The sequence below is a fragment of the Colius striatus genome, chromosome 2 (genome assembly GCF_028858725.1).
Source record: "Colius striatus isolate bColStr4 chromosome 2, bColStr4.1.hap1, whole genome shotgun sequence".
Taxonomy (NCBI): domain Eukaryota; kingdom Metazoa; phylum Chordata; class Aves; order Coliiformes; family Coliidae; genus Colius; species Colius striatus.
Genome location: NC_084760.1, coordinates 94,917,263 through 94,938,636, shown reverse-complemented (window position 1 = coordinate 94,938,636; position 21,374 = coordinate 94,917,263). Strand labels below are relative to the sequence as shown.

At 40.4% G+C, this 21,374-nt stretch overlaps 1 protein-coding gene across 1 annotated transcript in view; it reads right to left on the bottom strand.

The window, feature by feature from the left end:
* ALK (ALK receptor tyrosine kinase) overlaps window positions 1-21,374 on the bottom strand; it is a 321,490-nt gene that overhangs the window by 27,104 nt on the left and 273,012 nt on the right. The window contains exons 10-13 of the mRNA XM_061989641.1: window positions 17,606-17,700; window positions 16,083-16,226; window positions 4,712-4,874; window positions 156-306 (exon numbers count right to left, since the gene is read on the bottom strand). Coding sequence (XP_061845625.1) covers window positions 156-306; window positions 4,712-4,874; window positions 16,083-16,226; window positions 17,606-17,700 — 553 coding nt within the window. The remainder of the gene's footprint in view (window positions 1-155; window positions 307-4,711; window positions 4,875-16,082; window positions 16,227-17,605; window positions 17,701-21,374) is intronic.

Genomic DNA, 21,374 nt, shown 5'->3' with positions numbered 1-21,374 from the left:
TCTTTTCACACTCATGCCTTTCCAGTAAAACTGTAGCTATGTCTTGAACCATATAAGCCTAGGATGACAAAGGATGATGGTTTTGTCTGTAAACAGAGAAAACCCCATGGATTTGTAGACGGGGATAAGGTAAAACAGAGAGGGCAATCACTTACACTAGGACAAGCATCTTCTCCTTGCTGTCCCACCAAGATATACAAAGTATCATCCTTCTGGAGGTCAAAAATTCCCAGCACAGACACGCCGTGGGACCGCACCATGGTGTTCTTCCCTCCTTTCCCACCAGCAGCTCCATAGCCTGAGATGCTGCAAGAAACAGAAAACAAGAGCCTGGCACCTGAGTTGTCCCAGATTGGTGGAAAGTGATCCAAACCACTTCTGGGCACGAGTGTTTTGCCCACCTGAAGTGCACACAGTGTCACAGGGCTGCCCGCTGAAGACCTGACACTCCAAATAAATACAAACCCAAAGCCTGAAGATGGAGGTTCTCTGCACTACATTGACCTGTGAACTTGGGCAGTTATAAAACAGTTTTTCACATTGATTCTTGGGCAAACACTTGTTGAGGACAGAGTAAGTTTCAAACATTAACATATGAAAGCACATCTTGTTTCCCAGAAGGCATACCCTTGAGAGGTTTGCAGCAAGGAAGAGGAACAACAGAAGCAGAAGAACCAGTAAGTAGAGCACATATGGCTAAAGAGAACATTAACCATGAGATTGACAGGGGTAGATCTGTGAAAGTAGACAGAATCCCTGGTCCTGGTAGCATGCACCAGATGGGAAATGGCTCTCCTGTTCTCAGGATCAGAGGAATATAGAAGAGTAGATGGACATGATACTACCCACAGTAAACAAGGTAGGCAAAAGCTCTCTGGCTAAACTCGCTCTTACCAGGAACATCTCACTGTTTCCAGCCAGGATTGACTAGGTTGCAAACACAGACTACCGCAGTCTCAGTTAAGGCTCTGGGACTTTCATTTCAAGCAGTCAAAATTCAGACATCCTTACTGATGTCGATGTAACCAAAGATTTGGCTGTACCACTCAGCTCCTCCCTCTCCCTTTCTAAGTACATAAACAATTTACATACTTAAAGCAGCTTTTATCAAGGGATTTCAAAGCACTTTACAAAAATCATGATAAAACACACATCTCTACTGCAACAAAAGACAGTTACTCAAATTTCTCAGTGAGTGAGTGGTGGTACAGTAAGATCAATTTAGACCTGAAATAAGCAGGTGTTTCTCTACTGACATTAGTAGCTTTGCAGCTATTTCCATGAAAGCAAAATTCATCCTGAAGCATGTAAACAGCAACGGCAGGGCTGAGAACACAAAACTTTCTCTCAGCTGCCTACCATTTACAGTATAGATGCTCTGCTTTAACATCCTTTTTCCTCTAGCACCTGGTTGGTCTTTGCCCAGAATAATTCTGAATGCAACCAGGCTACAAGCAGGACAAGGCAACAGTGCCCATTGTGTGTGAGCACCCTGAACAGGTTGATCAGCCATCTCATTTCAGCCTGTAGCTTGCCTTAACGATTAGCATGAGGAACTCATCTTGCAATACTCCTCTGAGGCGGCCAGCACGGAGCTGTTCTGATGCTGAAGCAACTATGGAGCATCGAGTGCCTCATAAAGCACATTAGGTCCTTGCAATGTGACATGATTATGTTCATGCCACTGCTAATAACCAAAGTAATCATTCCTCAGTAAGGCTGCACTGGAGCCAGCAGAAAAAGGGATAGACACAGTACTGGGCTACCCTGAACAGAAGCTGCGTGATCTGAAGACTGAGTTGATTTGCTGCAGAATTTTGTAATGGCTAATGAGGTGCACTTTGAGGCACAGCAAGTTGGCAGGGCTAATCGGCTGAAATCAGAGGCCATATTTCTCTGTGTATGAACAGATTTGGTATACAAGCAATGATGCTGGGAAGTTCAGAAGAACCCATTTTGGCCTCATTCAAAGGCCATAGACAAATATAAACTGGTAGATTCATGTGACAGTCATTTCCTCCTCAAAATGGGTATCGCTATTTAAATAGATGGGCTACCTTGACTTCAGTTTTAGCAAGATTTCCCTCCTCAGGCACAATTTTCTTTTACAGGAAGAATCCATTTAACTATATGGGCCCTGGAGAAAGATTCAGACCACCCTGAGAAGATATAAACAAAACCACAGAATACCTTCCACTGTCTTCCTCCTTTTCTTTTACTATGATACTTGTAGGAACTGAAAAAGAAAATTGCATTTTCATGAAGGATCAGGATTAAGCAGAGTGCACTAGCTGTGTAAACCAGGGCTGGAGGAAAAAATCCACCTCTAGGTTGACAGGTCTTGGGCAACGCTGGAGCTAGTTTTGAGAATGTAAGAAAATACAATACCTAGGTTGGCCAACTAAGAAGGATACTTTGCTTTCCACTGTGCCATGTTCTTGAGCTAGAACAAGCAGGAAGGGACCAGAGAAAAGAGAAGATGGTGGAAGTGACAACAAATGGGGCACTTGGCAAAACAGAGCAAAGACTCTTGCTTTAAAAATGCAAAGAATTCAGAGAATGGATGGTAACATAATCTGTCACCGTTCATTGCTCTCATACTTGATCATAGGCCTAGATATGAGATGAAGAGAACTTCTGAATGCTTAGAAGGAAATCTGAATGGAAAAATGTTCCTTTCTGTTGTCTAACTTTATTGTTATACAATGTGCAGTCCTGTGGGCACAAACCAGATGATTCTGTCCGTATCAGCATTGGAGCGTGTGGGATTCCAGTCTTCAAATGAAGCTGCCTACAGCGTGTTGCAGTCTACCCAGACCTTCAGAGATGGTGGGTTTTGCCAGGTGTGCTTAACTTGTGCTAGTAGAATTTTGTGCAAAGTTGAACTTTCTGTCTTTGCATTTTAATAATGTGTATTCTGCCTTGTGTTCATACAATCTATATCCTTCTGATGTAATTATCAGGAATGTAACTCAGTGCTCTGCATTGCACGGTGCAAAACACACTGATATGGCATAACAACAGCTTGCTTAAGAGCCCAACAGCCAGCTGGAGGATTTTATCTCTGTGTCGAGTATATTGGAGATGGCTATCAGGCTAACTTACAGGACCCACAGTGCAGCAGGCTGGCAGAAAAGAGCTAAATACTGGCACTGGGTTCAGTCTCTGGGAAGCCCTATAATTGATATTGCAACTTGACATTTTCCTGCTATGCTATACTGGGGGACTCTGCTGCTCCCTCAGCAGACCAGAATCAGGAAGACATCAAGATAATTTAAGCCCACAATCGCCTCTTCTTTTCCCCAGGCCATGAATTCTCTGCTATATCCTTAAGAGGTGCAGAAGAGAATGTCATTCATTTATATATAGGTTACCAATGATGTTAGCCATCTGTTACCTATACAGAATGTCTGAGTCTGTTAGGTCATTAATAGGAATTAAATATACAGGTCCTCCCTGCAGGAGGCTTACATTGTGTAGCAAAAACAGGCCTGCAGTTGCACTGGAATTCTGGCACTTCTTGGGCTGTGATATAAAGAAATGACAATGTTGTAAGTTTATTGCCTCTTCTCTTTTGGGCTATACTTTATAGCCATATTTACTGAGTGCTGGTCCTGAAAAATTCCACTCACCTCAGGCAACTCATTTGTGATAGCCGAGTAAAATATCATTAATATTTTTTCATTACCATCAATCCTTGCAGTAATAGGCACTCAGGCAGAACTTGTGCCTAACCTAGCCTAGCCAGCTTCTCAAAACTGCTTTGCAGTAGACTTCTGTTACAGACTGACATCTATCTTCAGTATTATTTTCAATTAAAAAAAAAAAAGACACCAGTAAGTTTTAACTGATTTTTTTTCAAAGCCTTCAGTGGACTGTTCTACTTTGAAAGCCATGATATGATCACTGGTTTCAACAGGGAACGTTGCATAAAAAAAACTCCACTAGATAGTCATTGATTCAAACAGACAGTTCTTAGAAACTGATGCATGTAACGGCTTGATGTTACCATTTGGATACAGTGAACTAAACTTTGATTGTACTTCTTTTCCCCACCAAGAGCAGAAAGAAAAAATGATTGGTAAAAATCTGATGAAGTAGCACTGAACTGTATCTGATCATCTCCCTTTTGAAAACAACTCCATTGAAGGATTTAAGTGTTAGAATCCTCAGTATCACAAAGCCTAACATTTAGTTGGCTGGCTTCTAAAATCAATTCTAAAGGGCGATCTGGGTTTACAGGCTCAGCTTACCAAGTCTACAGTCACAAGAGTCAAGATGCTGAGCAGAGATTGATGCAAGCTGTCCCATAAGAAATGCTGACACACAACCGTACCTCCTGTACCAGGTGAAAAGCAGGCAAAACTCATTCTGATCCCAGATAGCACATGGGATATACAAGCCCATTGGCTTAGGAAGGTCAAACCACATGTTTTCAGCTACTTATAAAGCTCTCCCAACCTGTAACTATTTCGACTAAAGACATGCCTGTCTCAGGTGCTTGTTTCTCTTCTGTTTTTTTCAACAAAAAGTTGCATCTTCCTGACAAGAAATCTGAGACTGGAAAGATTGGAAATCATAGGATCAGAGAGAAATAAAACCCACGGCCAAACTTCTGAATATGGTACTTTATACATGCCTAGCATCAATCTGCAGCTTGGAGAAGTTTCAAACACAGATATATCATGACATTCAGAGACAGTTCTCATACCTGTATGTATTGGTTGCTGGTACTCTCCAGATCTGAATGCCTTGGAGAATCCCTTCAGCTCCTACAATCACACTGAGGTTGGAGTTCCTGTAGGCATCGTTGCATTGGCTCTGTGTGGGGCCATAGGGTCCACTGGCGCCACATGTTGTGAATAACCAGTGATCTGAAATGAGGACATACACAAAGCATGATCTCAACATCCACAGATTAAGCCATTGTTCTGCTCTTTACTCAGAAGAACCTGGCCAAGACAAATACTCACAGAATTCTTTTAAAAGACTCATAGCATGGTATAGCTCAGTATTCGACAGCTTTTCATCTACATCTCCTGACAGCTATCACAACTCTGAACACAGCTTTAGTTTTTCTAAGTCTCAAAAAGGCAAAGGTTACAGAGCAGAGTGAAATGAAACACAGATGACTCAGCTTGGGCTTTTCTCTCTGGGCAGCTAAAGCACACACTCGTAACCTCAAGAATGGTACATTTTAGCCCTTTCAGTTTCTACAGACATTTGATTATTGAATTTATATTATATGGGAAAGTAACTGTTAATTGGATAAATATCTGCAGATACAACGTCATCTCGTTGATTAAAGCATAATGACAAACTAATTGCATATTGAATATTATTTACTCAGGTGAGATTCAAGTCAATAAGGCAAACCACTTGAGGCCTGTAAAACAAGCATTCAACTCCGCATGTTCTTGGCGAGATCTGTAGGTGTAAATCCATGCATCCCTATCACAGCCATTTTCAACAGCTGGGATTACCAGCCCTGTACAAACTGATTTCTAGAATAAGGCTTTGCTAATTTGTGCCTCAAAAAATTTTTTATTTGAATCTATGATGATCAAAAGGCCATTCTCTTCCTTAAAGTTTCATCATTAGAGCTGCAAAATCACAATGCTTTTGTAAAACCCATCCTCACCTCTTTGCCAGTATATCAGAAAATATTTAATATATGATCAAAACTAAGAAGATCTAGATGGTAAAGAAGAAGACTAAGCATTTTTGGGGCACATTACATGATTTATCATTTATAGTTATTAACAAGCTAATATATGCAATTTGGCAAACTCTGTTAGTTAATTCTACTGCCATTTAAGAAAAAAAAAAAGACATGAAATACATCTAAAGAAATTTACTTCTACAAATAGTCAGCCCTCCTTATGGCTTTCTCAAAGGGCATAATTTTTCCCCCAGCTTCTACTAATGCAATAAAACACATGCAGACTCTTTCAGTGATGGTACTAATTAGGTGAGATAGAAAATTAGGTTGATCTGCTTCTTGGAATTTGGAGGCCTGAAAGTGTCTGGTCAAGAGGGGCCAGTAGTTCTACAATTAGTATTACTGGCGAGGTTTGCCCACCAGAAATACAAGGAAACACATTAGTTTAGCCAGGCACAAGGTTAGAATTACCTTTTCACAAACTACTCCTGAAGTTACCAATTCTTTCTTTGCAAAACATTCAATGCATGAAATGGATCAAATAATTTGGTAGGAGTTTAAGAAATGAAGTAGCCGGTATTTCTGAAAAATCTTTGTAATATGATTGTCGTTATTCCAAGAATCAATGCAAAACTGCTACTTTAGGAAAGCTTCCTAGTCTGAGAGAATAATGTCTTCCTTCTTAGTGCAAAATCTACGCCACTCCTGCTCAAAACTCCCCTGCAGGGGCCTCTAGAAATTTTGTTAGTGTTACTTGTTTTATATGGATACATAACATACTCATTTCTCCAATCCTTCTTTAATCAGGGGTAGTATAAAGGCTTTACATTTGCAGATAACAAATGGAGAAATTCCCTTCTCCTCCTTTGCCTTCAATGTGTCCCCAAAACCCCAAGAATAACATGAGGGGAAAAGTAGCAAAGAAAGCAAGGTCTAAAAGTCCCTAAAGCAAAATGCTTCAGTAGCTCTGATATCAACAGTTTTGCACAAGAAGTTACTTATGTTTATTCTTGAAAAAAAAAAACACCAAAAACCAAACCCAAAACTAAAGCAAAATCTCACACAAAATGGAAACTCAGAGATTTGTTCTGTCAGCTATCAGAGTGATTTAACACTGCAATATCCCAGTGGGCTAAGCCACCTGCACTGAAACATATGTTTAGTAAAGCAGGTAGGTAAGTGTCTTTGTTTGGAACAATAAGAAGCCATGTGGATGTCTCCAGTGAAATATCAAAAATGTTCCCAAAGGTAGAAGCAGGTGACTTTCAAGAGGACAATAAGACGAAAACACGAGAAAACCAAGCTGGAAGACTGGAAGTGATAAAACCTGGGACAGACCACAGTATGTGCACACTACTGCTATAGCTAAGCCTTACCTGTCTGATTTACTCCCTTTAAATATATCTTGTTCCCTAAGTATGTGCTTACCTGTCCTTGACAAAATTATCTGTAGACTATCATACCTGTAACACACAGCACAGGGGGACCTGAAACTGGTAGCTTTTGAGTCCCACAGGTTTCCAGGGACAGGGGATCAATAAACTACATCTTATTCCAAAATGCTTTTTAATGGTCCTCTGTTTCCTTAAAATCTCAACATCCCGGTGGAATGGAAAAAAAAAGTCCTCCCATTGTCAACATTATGCCTCCAGACTTTGAACTGAAGCAACCAGAACAACTTTTGCATTTTCTATCTCTTGGATAGACTAGAGGGAGCTCACTTTCAGTGCAGAGGCATTACCAGGGTAAGACCAAACAGCGATGATAATTTAAGATTAATGAATGTGCATCTAAACTCTTAGAATCTGGCTTTTAAGAGCATGAGAATACAAGGAACGAAAAACCACGGATACTTTATGCCAGGGAGTATGACGTAAGGAACCTGGAAATAACTGAGCACAGGAGGTACTATCTTAGATTTCAAAATTGGTTCTATTGTATTTGACCCAGTGGTATTTACAAGATTATTTGTAAAGCCTCACAGATTTTGCAGCTGCTGTAGTCAGTGTTATCAGATATATTTACTTGCTCTCTGTCAGATATATATTTACTTGCTCATCTAGGTGGATGGTAGACAGGAATGGGAGAAGGCATGTTTCAGAAGTAGCAGAGCTAGGTAGTGACTTTTGTCTGAGAGATTGCAGGAGGAAGTCTGGTCCAAGTGAAGTCCAGGGGGGATTGCACCTGATTTGAATCGGCAAGGATTTCATGTAAACCTACAGCCAGGGGTTGCACAATTTCCTAATTTGTTACTATCACACTGACTTGCAAACAGTCCTCCTCCTGTTTCTGCGCACTTTTATATGTGATACTAAAAGCCAGTCCAACATGTAACAGCTTTGTCACTGAATTAAATGAGACAGAATATGGCACAGGAAGAAGTCAGCCCTCATTTCAACATAATTAGGACAGATGGGTCTTAGTTACAGTTCTGGATAAAGACTAAAAACCTCACACTTCTTTCCCTCTGCTCTCTTAAATGTTTTGCAAAGCCAGTGCTCAATCTGCAGATCTAACAGTAGCCCAAGATCTTAAGCCAGTAACAAAACAGAGCACTGGCCATCTTACATAACCCACTACCTTTTTTTTTTTTAAAGAATAACTGTTCACTCCCTGTAAAGTATTGATTTTCTCCTGATTCTAGAAATGACTGCAGCATGTCTCACGCGCTCAAGAGAGAGCATTTCTACAGCTTGCTGCATGCCACAGCAATTTACTGTAATTCAATTTGAAGCATTATTTTGACCTCCAAAGACTAAAGCAGCAGTATTGAATCAAAAATCCTTAAGCAGCAAGGAGAGAAACATAGATTCTTTCCTGTAAGTGCACAACTATGGTCTATCACACGTGGCACAGCACACCTCTCCTGCAGTGTGCAACAGGCTAACATTGCCAGCACCTCACACTCACACAATGGCATAAAAGCAGGACTCGCAAGTCTAAATCTTCCCAAACAACTAGTACGGTTCCAAAGTTTGCCCGACTTCACACAAGTTACAGATATCTAGTTTCCAGAAAGAGCTGAGCATTTCCACAATGAAAATGAAAAGGTAGTTAAATGCAGAGCCTCTTTAGATTCTGTCATTGGCAGCTGCAGGATGCTAACTGGGTTTGAAAACCAGAAATTTTTGTTTAAGGTGTAGGAAAAATAGAAGAATTGAAGATTACACTGAGATTCAGGATTGGGGTACTACATTTCAGTGAATAATTTATACACCGGTTAATTTCATGGAATCTTTCACAAGAAAAGTAGGAGGAGAAACATTTGGTCCTGTTTGTCCACACACCTGCCCTCCTCAAGTCCCGCAGTGATCTCCCCAACGCATTGCTAAGGTCTCTGCAACAGCATTTTGCAAGAAATGCCATTTTGGCTCTATTAAAACAGGTTTGAAAAAATTCCTTCTTCACAACTTTTCTTTCCAAATGAGATCTACTGATATATTTTACACACACAGTTACTCATAGAATCATAGAATGGTAGGAGTTGGAAGGGATCTTTACATGCTTATTTTCTTTTGGATAGCAGAAATTCTGATTTTCACACAGCTTAGCTAGATACATAAAATGTACAGCCATCAAGGCAGTGGATTTCAGCCATGGCAAAGAGAGTGATGTCCTGCTCTTGGAAAACAAGAACAGCAAAAAAAAGAATAAAAACCCAGTAAGTCTTCAGGGTTTTTAATTTGACTAATTACTTTGAAGCTCTGATACTACTTGCAGCGCTGCTGCCGGCACTGCTGCAGGCACCAGCAACAATGAAGAGAAAAGAGCAGAGCAAAGCCTGAAGCACATTTGTACTTCCAACCTAGAAAGCAGTTTCACTGGCACACATAGCACATAAACCGCATGTTGCAAAACAGACAGAGGCATTTTAGCTATACCTCAAGGGTCTAAATGTATTAACTGTCATTTGTTAAATTAAGTAGGTTTGAATCAAGGTTCAACTTGTTCCAAACCAAAACTTGAGATCGGTTTTGAGAAAATTAGCATGGAACTTGTTGCTACAACCTTTATTCAGGCCAAGAGGTTCCTACTCCAAGTAGATTTCTACTTCCAGTAGAGTTCAAAAGACATTAATAAGGGCTATAAGGTCTCATGCTTCAGAGGCATAAGAATCTCAGTGGTTAAACTTCTGGGGTCGATTACTTCTTAGTTATTCCTCAGGGATTTCATTCTACTTCTTCCTCAAGGGCAGATGTTATCAAAACTGATACCATGAACAAGCATGGTTTCATCTATTTGTAAAAAACATTGACTGGCTTACAATATTTGGTCAATATAGAAAATCAGAGGCTTATGGGAAACTGCTCATCTTAATCTTCACTAACACTTGGCTGCCATTGGCACCACAGTAAGTGTGGAGAGATATACCTTCTACTTGGTGCATGAGCAATCTCAGTTATGCATTACCAGTAACTCCAAGGCTGGTCTTTGCTGAAAGTCTGAAGGCAAAATATACTACAAGGATATACAAAAACCATGTTCAGTGAGGTAAGGAAGTAAAAATTTGTCAATTTTTCTTTTGGTTCTGTTGTGTAACAGCATTCTGTGAGCAGTAATTTGAGATTATTATTTTTCCCAGGATTAAGTTTGCCAGAGATGAATAGTGCAGGGCGGGGGGCTGAAAGTGATGGCAAATGGCAGCACTAGGTTGGGCCCACACAAACCCTGAACTGTGACATGTGTAACAAAGCTTGATTAATGCTTTAGATTTTTCTTAAGTCTCCATGTAAAGGGAACACTATCATGGAATCACAGAATCATAAAACACTTTGAGGTGGAAGTGACCTTAAAGACCATCTTATTCCAATCCTCCTGCCATGGGCAGGGACATCTTCCACTAGACAATGTTGCTTCAAGCCCCATCCAACCTGGCCTTGAACACTTCCAGTGATGGGGCATCCACAGCCTCTCTGGGCAACCTGTGCCAGTGCTAGTATAATCTACCCTCCTGTCAGTTTGCAGCCATTACCCTTTGCCCTTTCACCACAGGCCCTTGTAAAAAGTCCCTCTCCAGCTTTCTCATAGGCCCCTTTCAGCACTGGAAGACTGCTCCCGTCTGTATATACTCCACCGGGGGTCTCAGGAGAGGGTAGTAGAAGGGGAGAATCACCTCCCTCAATCTGCTTCTTTTGATGCAGCCCAGGATATGATTTGCTTTCTGGGCCACACACACACACTGCTAGGTCATGCTGAGCTTTTCATCAGCCAATACTCCCAAGTCATTCTCCACGGGGCTACTCTCAATTCCTTCTCCACCCAGCCTGTATTTGTGCTTGAGATTGTCTCAACTCATGTGCAGGTCTTTGCACTTGGCCCTGTTGAACTTTGTGAAGTTTGCATGGGCACACTTCCCCAGCCTGTCAAGATCCCTCTGGATGGCATCTTTGTAGAAAATGATCCCTGGTCAGTAGAATAAAGCAAGGGCATTGCTGATTTTGAACAGCAATGAGAATGGCTTTATTACCTCTGGATCCTGAAACTAACAAAGCGGCATGAAGGAAACTGATTTCTTTTCCCTTTTCTGTTTCACTTAAAGAGAGAGCAGGATGCTTCCACAAAGGGTGTCAAGTGAGACATACAACAAACTTTTCGGAATTTTTTGTTCACAGTTACAAAAGATAACAGAAAAGCATGTTAGATAGCAATGATCAAGGTGGGAAAATGATTTCAAAATCTTTCCTGAGATTCATAACAGTTCCTGTACGATTTAAACTACTATTGTTAACAGTGGGCAGCTTTGAGATTTACATCTAAAATGTGGGAATTGCCCTGTTTATTTCAATCATCTGATTGACACTGGAGAGCAGTTATACCAATTCAACTTTGCTATACTTGGGTCTGGTTGTATGTTGATTTTTTAATATTACCTCTTTCCTATTTTCAATCCTACAGAGAAAGCAAGTGCAACTACTTTAATAAAGAAATTTATGCCTACATAATCTGAGATCCCACCATCCATCTCTGAACATTTTCTACCACTGTTCAGGATAATATATTTGTTTGGGGGAGGGCATTGCGCTGTTATTCACTGCGTTAATTGATGCTTAATACAAAAATACAATTCTGTAGATACCTTTATTGAATTATGCCAACAGTTCAGTTAGTATAATTGCACACAAAGAGCAATGAAATGTAATTTTCTTTTACTTAATACTTGCTTCACTGTTCCTTTCAGCTCCTTCATCTGATTAACTAAAGTGACTCAGAGTTCTTCCGAGAAAGAGCCATGTAAGTACTCGTAAGAGGGCTCTCCCTGATGCAAAAGACAAATCTGTGCAACCACTAAGTGTTGTGGTGAAGAGACCAGAGCTGAAGGAAAACAGTAATCCAGTCTCGAGGAGAAAATTATTTCATTACAGTTTCCATGCAAGAAACTCCGTCTGCAAATGGCTGGTGGATATGCAAATCAGATGGGACAAAACAATGCAAGATTTGGGGAGAAAAAAGGTTAATCTTTTTGTATATCTCACAGCAAGCCATTTTTGGACTGTGCGCCCTGACATGAGTAAGTTGTCAGTAGGACACATGAGAAGCTGCAACATCAAAAAAGAGGCTATCCTCATGGTATTTACAGCCTATTCAGATGCACCAGAAATCTTTAATTAAAGCTTGATTGCTCTGTGTCTTGTTATCTCCCTTTGCCTACTGAGAATCCTATTTTGTCTCCTCCAGTTTCCATGATAGTAATTTTTTACCTAGAGCTCCTCATTATTGCTCACTGTATCTTTATATGCCTGAATTTCTCATATTCCAGCCTTGTCTATAAAAGGAAATTGCATTGGTTTGATATGAATTGTCTTTTTAATTGGTAGTTAAACTCCCTGTAGAGAGGTGTTATGGTTTGAGTAGCTTTCAGCTTTACTTAAACTAATGCCTAATCAATTGAGAAACAAAGCCAAAGTAAGCTTGGTTTACATCAAAATAAACAGCACACAGCCTTTTGTACAGACTTAACCATTTCAATCAAAACCCTTACTTCCACTAAAGTTGCTTCAATCATTTGTTATATTCAGGCTTTCTTACAACTTTTTGAGAGGCTTCTTCTAGAATCAAGTTTCACCTGCAACCTTTCAGCACGAAGCTGGCATTTCAGCAAATAATATGTCATTAATTAATTGGAAAGGAGAGCATTCGTATTGCTCTGTGATCATCTATCTATTGGCTACCTTGCACTGCAAGTAGCTGTGTGACTTGAAACCTACAGGAATTTTTCTGTATGATGCTGGTCATCATCAAGAAATTTGACAGAGCAACACCACCACATCCCTTATAGCAATTTGGTATCTTGCTATATGCAGTACATTCATCATCCCATGTGTGACACATGACAGTGGTCAATAGATTTCTGGAAGCTTTAGGATCTTACACAATGTGGCTGTGCTGTGTATTTTGAAGGTTACATATTCTATTTTGAAGTACATATCCTGGAGGCATGCCAAGCTGTGATATGCAATAGTAAGACTGAAGAAATAATTCACTGAGTATAGGGCCTGAGAAACGAGGAAGAGATTGGGATGGTGAGTTTATCTTCTGCTGAGAATGGATTTTCATTCACAGACAAAAACAGCAGGTGCATGTAAGTGGTTCTTCTCAGTTATAAAGGAGCAAATTGAGGCTCACATCCTTGGAAGCAATGGAACTTCTCTGGATTTACTATCACGCAAAGCGGTACGTGTCTTTCAGATTGTACTTCCTACTGTGTAGGCTGAGCTGGCTTGGAGACTTGGGGAGGGCATTTTATTATCCTGCTGTCTCCTCAGCTATAGAAGCACAGTTCTTTGTTTTAATATGATTTCTTAAGAAATATTATAGCATGTGATCCATCACACAAGCAAAAGATCACATTATCTGTAATTACTTTGGGTTGAGCTCATATTGGTCAATGCAGTCTTTGGGACTTCAGGGTAGTGCTGATGCTGTTGGTTCACTTGTGCAATAGTGAATATGTGGCCATCAAAGCAAAAGCCTTGACAGACTCAGCCTGAGGTTTCTTAAATGCATTACAGGGTGAAGAAAGAAACAAGATTAAAGCTGGGTAAAATGTATAGCCCAGAGACTAAACAAGCAGCTGCAGTGTTTACTGAGAGTGAGGACTTGAAAACACAAAGGAAAAAGGTGATTTGATGCTGTGGAGACCCTCAGAAATGTACTGACTTCCCATCACAAGAAGCTGCGTCTTAGCTTCTCTGGTATCTAAACTGAGGGCACAAAAGGGAGAAAGCTACTACCTCAAAGGACTGGAGAAAATTTTAGAAAGAACATGAACAGGACCAAGGATCAAGACCAGAAATTAGGCAAGCTGGCCACAGGAACTGCCTTAAATTTTCACCTCAAGGTCATAACAAATAATTTGAATTGCTCAAAGTACCTTGATGACCTCCTACTCCCATGGAATCTGGCTCCCATTATTTCTACTATACAAGCATTTCTTCAAATTGATTTCTCAAATAGGACAGGGAGTAGAAGAGCTAGAAGATGTTCCATCATTTCAAGTCTAGTGAGAAGTAGGAAATAAGAACATTCTTGAAGAAACCCGTAGTCACAAGATTTCTGGTGTAATATTCACACAACCGCCTTACATTAACTTTGCATTCAAACCCCAGGTCGTTCTCTAATCTGAATTTCACCTCTAATGGCTTTTTTGTTACTAAAACAGCAGGTACCCTGGAAGGAAATGTAAAACTGCCTCAGGGAACTACATCACAACCTAGGCATTGACATTCCTATGAAAAGTCAGCCAGAAGTCCATAATCTACAACTGTGTACAGATCCTACCATATGATCACTGACCTAAGAGCAATGCTGAAAGCACTTAAAACTGAAAGGAGGCTCCACTTTCAGGCAGGCAACAGAGATATAGATATCGAAAGGAACACTTCAAAGGATCTTCAAAGAGGATGTAAAGATTGATTTGGAAATTATACCTTGGTGACTAGCCCAAGCTCACACACAACATCTGCAACAGAGCTAGACGCAATCTTTCTAGCTAAAGCACAGGTCCACCCAGGCCAGCATCGTCTCATATAGGCTCATTCTCTTTGTCTCATTCTCCTGAGACCCCTGTCAGTGCTCCTGCACTTTTCTTTCTGTATGACGGTCTCTACGTAAAATATAAACAAACTCCACTTGGCCAACACCACAGACTTTACCACCAGCCTCTGCTGCCAGAGCTCACTTCACAAGAGAGTTCAGGTACCAGCAGCTGCCCTGCTGTGGCAGCACGAGGTGGGCTAACATATCCATACAAGGCAGGTTTTGAAGGCTTTGTGCAGCTTTTGACTATACTGCATGGACTGCTGTTGGTATCAGAGCTAACACCATTAGTTCATGTATTTCAACAGTACACTGCAGGTAGCAAAGTGAAACATAACCTAGAATAGAATATAGTCAAAGCAGACTTTCTAAGATGGAGGAGTGGGAGAGCAGGAACAAATCCCCAGGCTTACAAAGTAAAGGAGGCATATACTAACCACGCTGCTGTTCTGTACTTTAAGAGGGGTGGTATTTCAAATCAGCAGGTAACTATGTAGCCCTAGGTGAAGAAAAATAGCTGCCCATGGTGCTGAAGGTGGCAGTCATAATAAGTGCTTGTCTCTCCTGTAGTTACCCCTCATTACCATGGTCAGCCTTGGTCCCCTAGGTAGGCAAGAGGTTGTGGCCATATGAGTCAAATCAGGAAGAGAAGCTAGCAAGGTGGAGGAAAGGAAGTAGATTGAAATAGAAACGCATGTGTAGAGCCTAAGAGAGATATTGTGAATGTGTGGAAGAGCCTGGGAGAAGGAAGAAACAAATGTTTGGGTGACAGTGATGTTATCAGGAGGGAAGAAAAATCTTGCATCTATTTGGCCCATACTACTACAGTTAAAGAAAGTACAGGGTACAGGGGAGAATGAAATAACAGTGATTATGCAAGATTGACATTTCTAACTAACTAAAAGTCAAGTTTTTAAAACAGATTCCAACGTTGTACTCTCTCAATTGGGCAATGAAAATATTACAGAAAATGCAAAGCTATGTTATTTTGAACTGAGCTTATATTAGCTAGAGATCTGTGTTCAGATTACCACATGCTGGACTCAGTCAATTTGGACACTTTGCTTTGATTCCTGCCTATTTTTATATGACCACAACAACAAACAAATCTATCTTAGAGTTTAAAAGCTCTTTTTACTTCAAAAAGAAGCTGCCTTTGGTTCTTTCTTTCACCATCTTGAAGAGCCCAAGTTATAGTTAACAGCTAAAAGTAATTGCTTTCTAGAGTTTGTTTTGTTTTCTTTGTAAGGGACTTGAGAAAAGCCCTGAACAAAGCCTTCGTATAAAAAAAAAAAGTAATCAGACTGCATTTAGCCACATCTGACTGAAATCTATATTAGCTGGAAATTTCTGCTGTCTGCAAGTACTTAGACCAGACGGTTACCTGCTGGACCAGAAATGGGGGCAGTGTTGAGTTGGAGATTTCCTAGAAGTTTTTGTTCCCATCCAAACTTCTTCTGGCCACCTCTGCTAGTGAGCAAATTGCTTGAGTCTGGAGCGGTACCTCGAGGTGTCTTCTCTCCACTGACTAGAAAAACAAGAAGTCACAGATTGGTTTATCACTGAGGGTGATTGAGTCAGTATGTAATCCAAAACCGAAGCTAAAATAAGGGCTGCAGGCATCTCTGCTGAGAATAAGGGCCTGCCAGTCACAGGACATAACGCTATTAAAAGGAAGGGGCAGCTTGACTTTCCATTTCTTTTATGAGAACTTTAACAAAAAGAAAATAAACAGGAATGAGTGCTGGGCAGAACAGCAAGTGAAATGAAGACATAAAGCAGAAATACAGAATATAATCTTCAGCAACTGTTAGCCAGTAAAAGTATGTGTGATCCTTTTTAATTACAACATAATTTTAAGATCTCTAAAATACTGGAACCTGAGGTAAATTGCACTTATGCACAGAAACCAAGATTTATACTGCATAAATGGAAAGAGTCATACCCCAGCCAATGCAAATTAACATAATACAAAGCAGATGAAACATTTTGACTACTGTTGGATGAGGAAGTAGCTTCAAGTTTTGCAGTCTGAACAGGGCTACAGAGGTTGTAGCTTCAAGCCTAGGAGATGAAAGAACACACTTAAGTTCCACTGCTCAACCCAAGATAGAAGTTTCATGTGTTCAGAGCAGCAATCCTCCCATCCTCATGTAAGCTGTTGGTCTGAGGTATAAAGCAACACATTGTTGAACACATTTACCAATCAAGTGATTCACTAGGCAAGAGATTATGAAAGATGAGCCAGACACAAACGTTCAATAAAAATCTAAATGGGCTAAAGTCTGGCAGCAGAGGTATAGACTGGCCATATTCTAGAGGCCAGTCAATCACAAAGTGTGGATCAGAATCCAAATTTTTCCCAAGAGTAGGAGAGTGTGAAGATCCTAGTTTCTGACTCAGACTTAAATGCATGTCAGTCCAAACAAAATAACCTCATTCTAATTTAACTGGAGTATTGTTCCCAATGTTATTGCAAAGTTAGTGTCAATCACATGATGCCTCTCTTTTCCTAGCCAGGGTCCAGCTGTCATTCATTTTGATAACTGTCACACAGCTAACCAGGTCATGTGGAATTCTATAATCACAGACTGGGTTCTGCATCAGTCTGGGTGGATAGGTGATGCTACCGTCTCAGCTGGAAGCTGACTCTCCCACACCATATGTCTCACTGTCCATTTACTGCCAAACTCAGAAGCCATTCACTGGTCAGCTCCACTAACAAGGTATGCATCTGAACAGTCTCCTCCACCTAAGCACAGTTATTTCTGAAACATATCTTTAAATTTCAAGAGTCTTTTGAAGATAACAACATGCAATACCTTCCCCACAGTTTCAATTCCTTTCCGAATTTCAATTATGTGGCAAATAAAAGACAAATCACTTGCAGATAAAAGGAAAACTTACTTGTTAAATAACAGTCCAGACTAAGAGAGATATTGTCAAATGCAATAATGGCATTAGATCCTTCTTCCCATGAGGCAATGATCTGAAACCAAAACCTGGAAGAACAGGGATTAAATTCTGTTAAAGAGATAAAACTCAAAGCTCTCTGCAAATAAAGTAGTTTTAGAAAGGGGGCAAAAAAACCTTTTCTTTTCACATATAAAAATATTAAATTGACAGAGAAAGCATCCTTACCCCTAACAAGCAAAGATGATCTGAGGAAGGGAGCTGTACGTAAATATAGGTAGATAGAAAAAAGAATACAGTCCCTCTTCCCTCCAGAGTCATACAATGTGAAGCATGTGCAAATACGTGCACGTATGGGTGTCAGGGCAGAAAATGAAGTCCCCTGGCTTCTGGCACAAAAAAACCCTTCAGATCCATGAGTAATTTTTTTTTTTTCCCTCACAAGTGTTGTCTGGAGCTCCTGAAGTACTGTGGAGTTTCTGAAAGGAACTGGCAATGAAAGGCTTAAACCAATTCAGAAAGTATTGGGTGTTGATCCACTCTCTAGAAAGCAAAGGATATCTAACAGTCCTGGCAGTCACAAAAGAGAGGAACTGACTTTGGGTAGTCCGTAGGAAGAGCAGTACTCATCTCCTTGTGGAAGCTGAGCAGGTTTGCTTTAAATGACTTCAATGATCTCAGGGGACTTTTGCAAGGAAGTTCTGCCACTCCTATCTTACCAGTAGAAAGTTCATTGTAAATTCACCCTCAGTCAACAGGAAGAGCAAAAACAACCCCCAACCAAATACTTCAAATTCAATAGTATAATGACCATGCATTCATTTAGTGCACTTACGGATTTACATTTTTTTTCCTTAGCTTAGAAAGTTCATACTCTTCTGCTGCATTATTTACCACATAAAATCACAATACTCTGCTTAGGAAGGGGAACAATTTCTAAAACCATGGCCCAGAAGTCAGATACAATGCTTAGAGGTGGCACGAAGACTATAAAAATGTGAAACTATCATATGCTGTAGAACAAGCTGCAAGAGAATATGAAATGATGTTTAAACCTCAGTCTTTTGTCTTACAGCAGCAGAAGTTAAGCCATTCATGGGTCTCTCTGATGTAGGTCTGTCGCTGATGGTTCCTGCTCTTTTACATATAAGCGTTTAGCCAGAATGTGAATTTTTGCAGGTGTTCCAGTTTAGCCAAGAAACTGATGATAGAAAAAGGTATTTTTGAGGAGCAGCTCTGTTTATTTAGAAGGGCTGTAGAAATCTCATCCCTTCACTGCAGCAGGAATCTGAACACCGGCAGAATTATTTTCTTCTTACAGACTCTAGGTCTTCATGCTCAGTACTGGTTCTAAAATATTTTCTTTCAGCATTTTGCCTGCTATCAGTATTCTTACATTAGTCTTGTTGCCTTCTATTGTTTTTAAAATCCACTTCTCCTTTACCCACAAATCAACCTCACAAAACAAAATTGTATCTTTACTTTGGGACAGCATGTTCCTGTGTCTTGAATGGAGGTTTTGACTGTTTCAGTTTCCTGATTCTGTCAACTAACATGACCAACCTCCACATTGTTCTCAAACACAGTGCAGCTTTTACCACCGGAGACGGCAGTGAGGTCTGGCATAAGCTAAAACAGACCCCAGGGGTGTATTTGCCTTTTGAGGATATCTAGATTGATGTGTTGCTGTCTTCTGCAATTGCTGCTCTTGTTAAGCTACAGATGAGGACACAGTCAAAAAAGCTGACCCAACCAAAGTAAAAACTTCAAACAGAAAAAACTCTTGGAAGCTCATGAAAGGTGAAAAGGGTTTAGAACACAACGTCGTCTGCTCAGAACGGAAAAGAGTTGATATAGTTACTGTGTTCTTTCTTCTTTATTTCTGTTAAAGCAAAACAATGATGCTTCAAAACGAAAATGTCTTGCTCCTTGGAGATATGCATTGGACATATGGAGAGACCTTTCCAAAATAGACTTTTTAAGTTCTAAAGACACAGGAGCAGTTGCTATGAAAATGCGGATGACTGACACACAGAACAGTGGATATAGTGAAGGAAGGGTAATCCTAGCATCAAAGGAAACTCCAAACAGCAAGACATAATTTTCCTTGCTAAATGATCTGTCTTTATCAGCTTAAAAGGCAGCAGCTCCATCCAAACAAATCTGGAGATCATGAAAGTGTATTTTTTGCCCTCCCAATCCATATGAAGTGTAACTGCAGTTTAATATTGCTTCAGTTCTTCGTCGATATACCTGAAAATCATTGTGGGTATGTCTAGGAGGACAACTGGAAGGAATATAAAATCCTTGGATATTAATCTAGCTTCCAACTATATTGTCTATCTTCCTCCTGTCTCCTTTCACTGTTTGCTCCACAGCTGACATCCTACAACACTTCAAATGAACTTGCAATCTCTTGCATAAACATAAGCTGTTCAGTTCGAGACATGGTATGTGAATGTTAAACAAAAGCTGTTGGACAGACAAAGTAGGCTCTGGTCTACTTTTTTGCATAAGTGACTGTGCCAGCAGCAGAGATGATTTTGCTGTATGTGAAACAGCTCCTGAATTACTACTACAGTCACATTCTGGTCTGTCATGAGAACCAGCATCTACCTTGGGCAGTAAACTACAGGCTGTAGCTCAGCAGAAGTTTCTCCCTCCTTGCTGTGTGCTGGTGGAAAATGGATTCAGGTTCATGTCTTTCAGTTGGCTGTGTCTGAGAATCAATGCCCTGCACACAATGAACCTCTGTGCTACATTGAAGAAACTACTGGAAATGAGTCTCTGATGCATCTGAACTTTGTTCTGTTTCCTGGGGGTGCACACTAAATGCCACCTGGAGATGCAGACATTTTGATGTGTATTTACTTTTCTAAAGAGATAAACTGTGGCTGATATACAAATGATATACAAGGACAAATAAGCAGTTCCTTCATGTCAGCTTTTCCCTCCACTTCTGCAGACCTTAGCTTAGGTTGCATAAAAGAAATGATATTACTTCTGCAAAGACTACTATGCACCTTCTTTTTACCTCCAGGCAACTAAACACTTCTGAAAATAGCTTCAAGCACTTTTCTTGGCAGAACCTAAGCTTCATGCCTCGAGGTGTTATCCTTTGATGCACTGTTCTTGTTATGCTTCTTCAGACAATAAAGGCTTGTTCTTATGACAATTACCAAATGTTCAGCCCCTAAGAGCAGGAAGGCATGATACAAACCAGTATTTCTGTCACTGAATGGAATGCCATCTAATGTGCTCATAAAAGAACACAGTAGGTTGCTTTTTACTTTTATTTGCAGAGTTCATTCCAGATAAGAGAGAGCCTTTCTGATTTCACCTGCAGGAGCATTGAGATCAGAACTCTTGAGAAGTTTCCTGAGGTTCACCAGGAATGAAAACTGACAGAAATTCCTGCTGTCATGCTTTAGTCCCAGACAACATCTAAGCACCACGTAGCTCTTGCTCACTCCTGCCCAGTCACAGTGCGATGATGTGGAGAATCAGGAAAGAAAGAGCAAAGCTTGTGGGTTAAGAACGCTGTAATAACTAAACTAAACTAAAATATAACAATAAGAATACATTTAGTTTCCCTCTCTTTTTGAGAGAGAAAAAGAGAGAGAAATAAATCCCAAGACAGACAGTGATGCACAATGCCATTGCTCCCTACTTGCTGACCAGTGCCCAGACCATCCCCAAGCAGCAGTTTGCCCCTCCTGGCCAGCCCCTCTAGTTTCAATACTGGGCATGATGTTCCATGGTA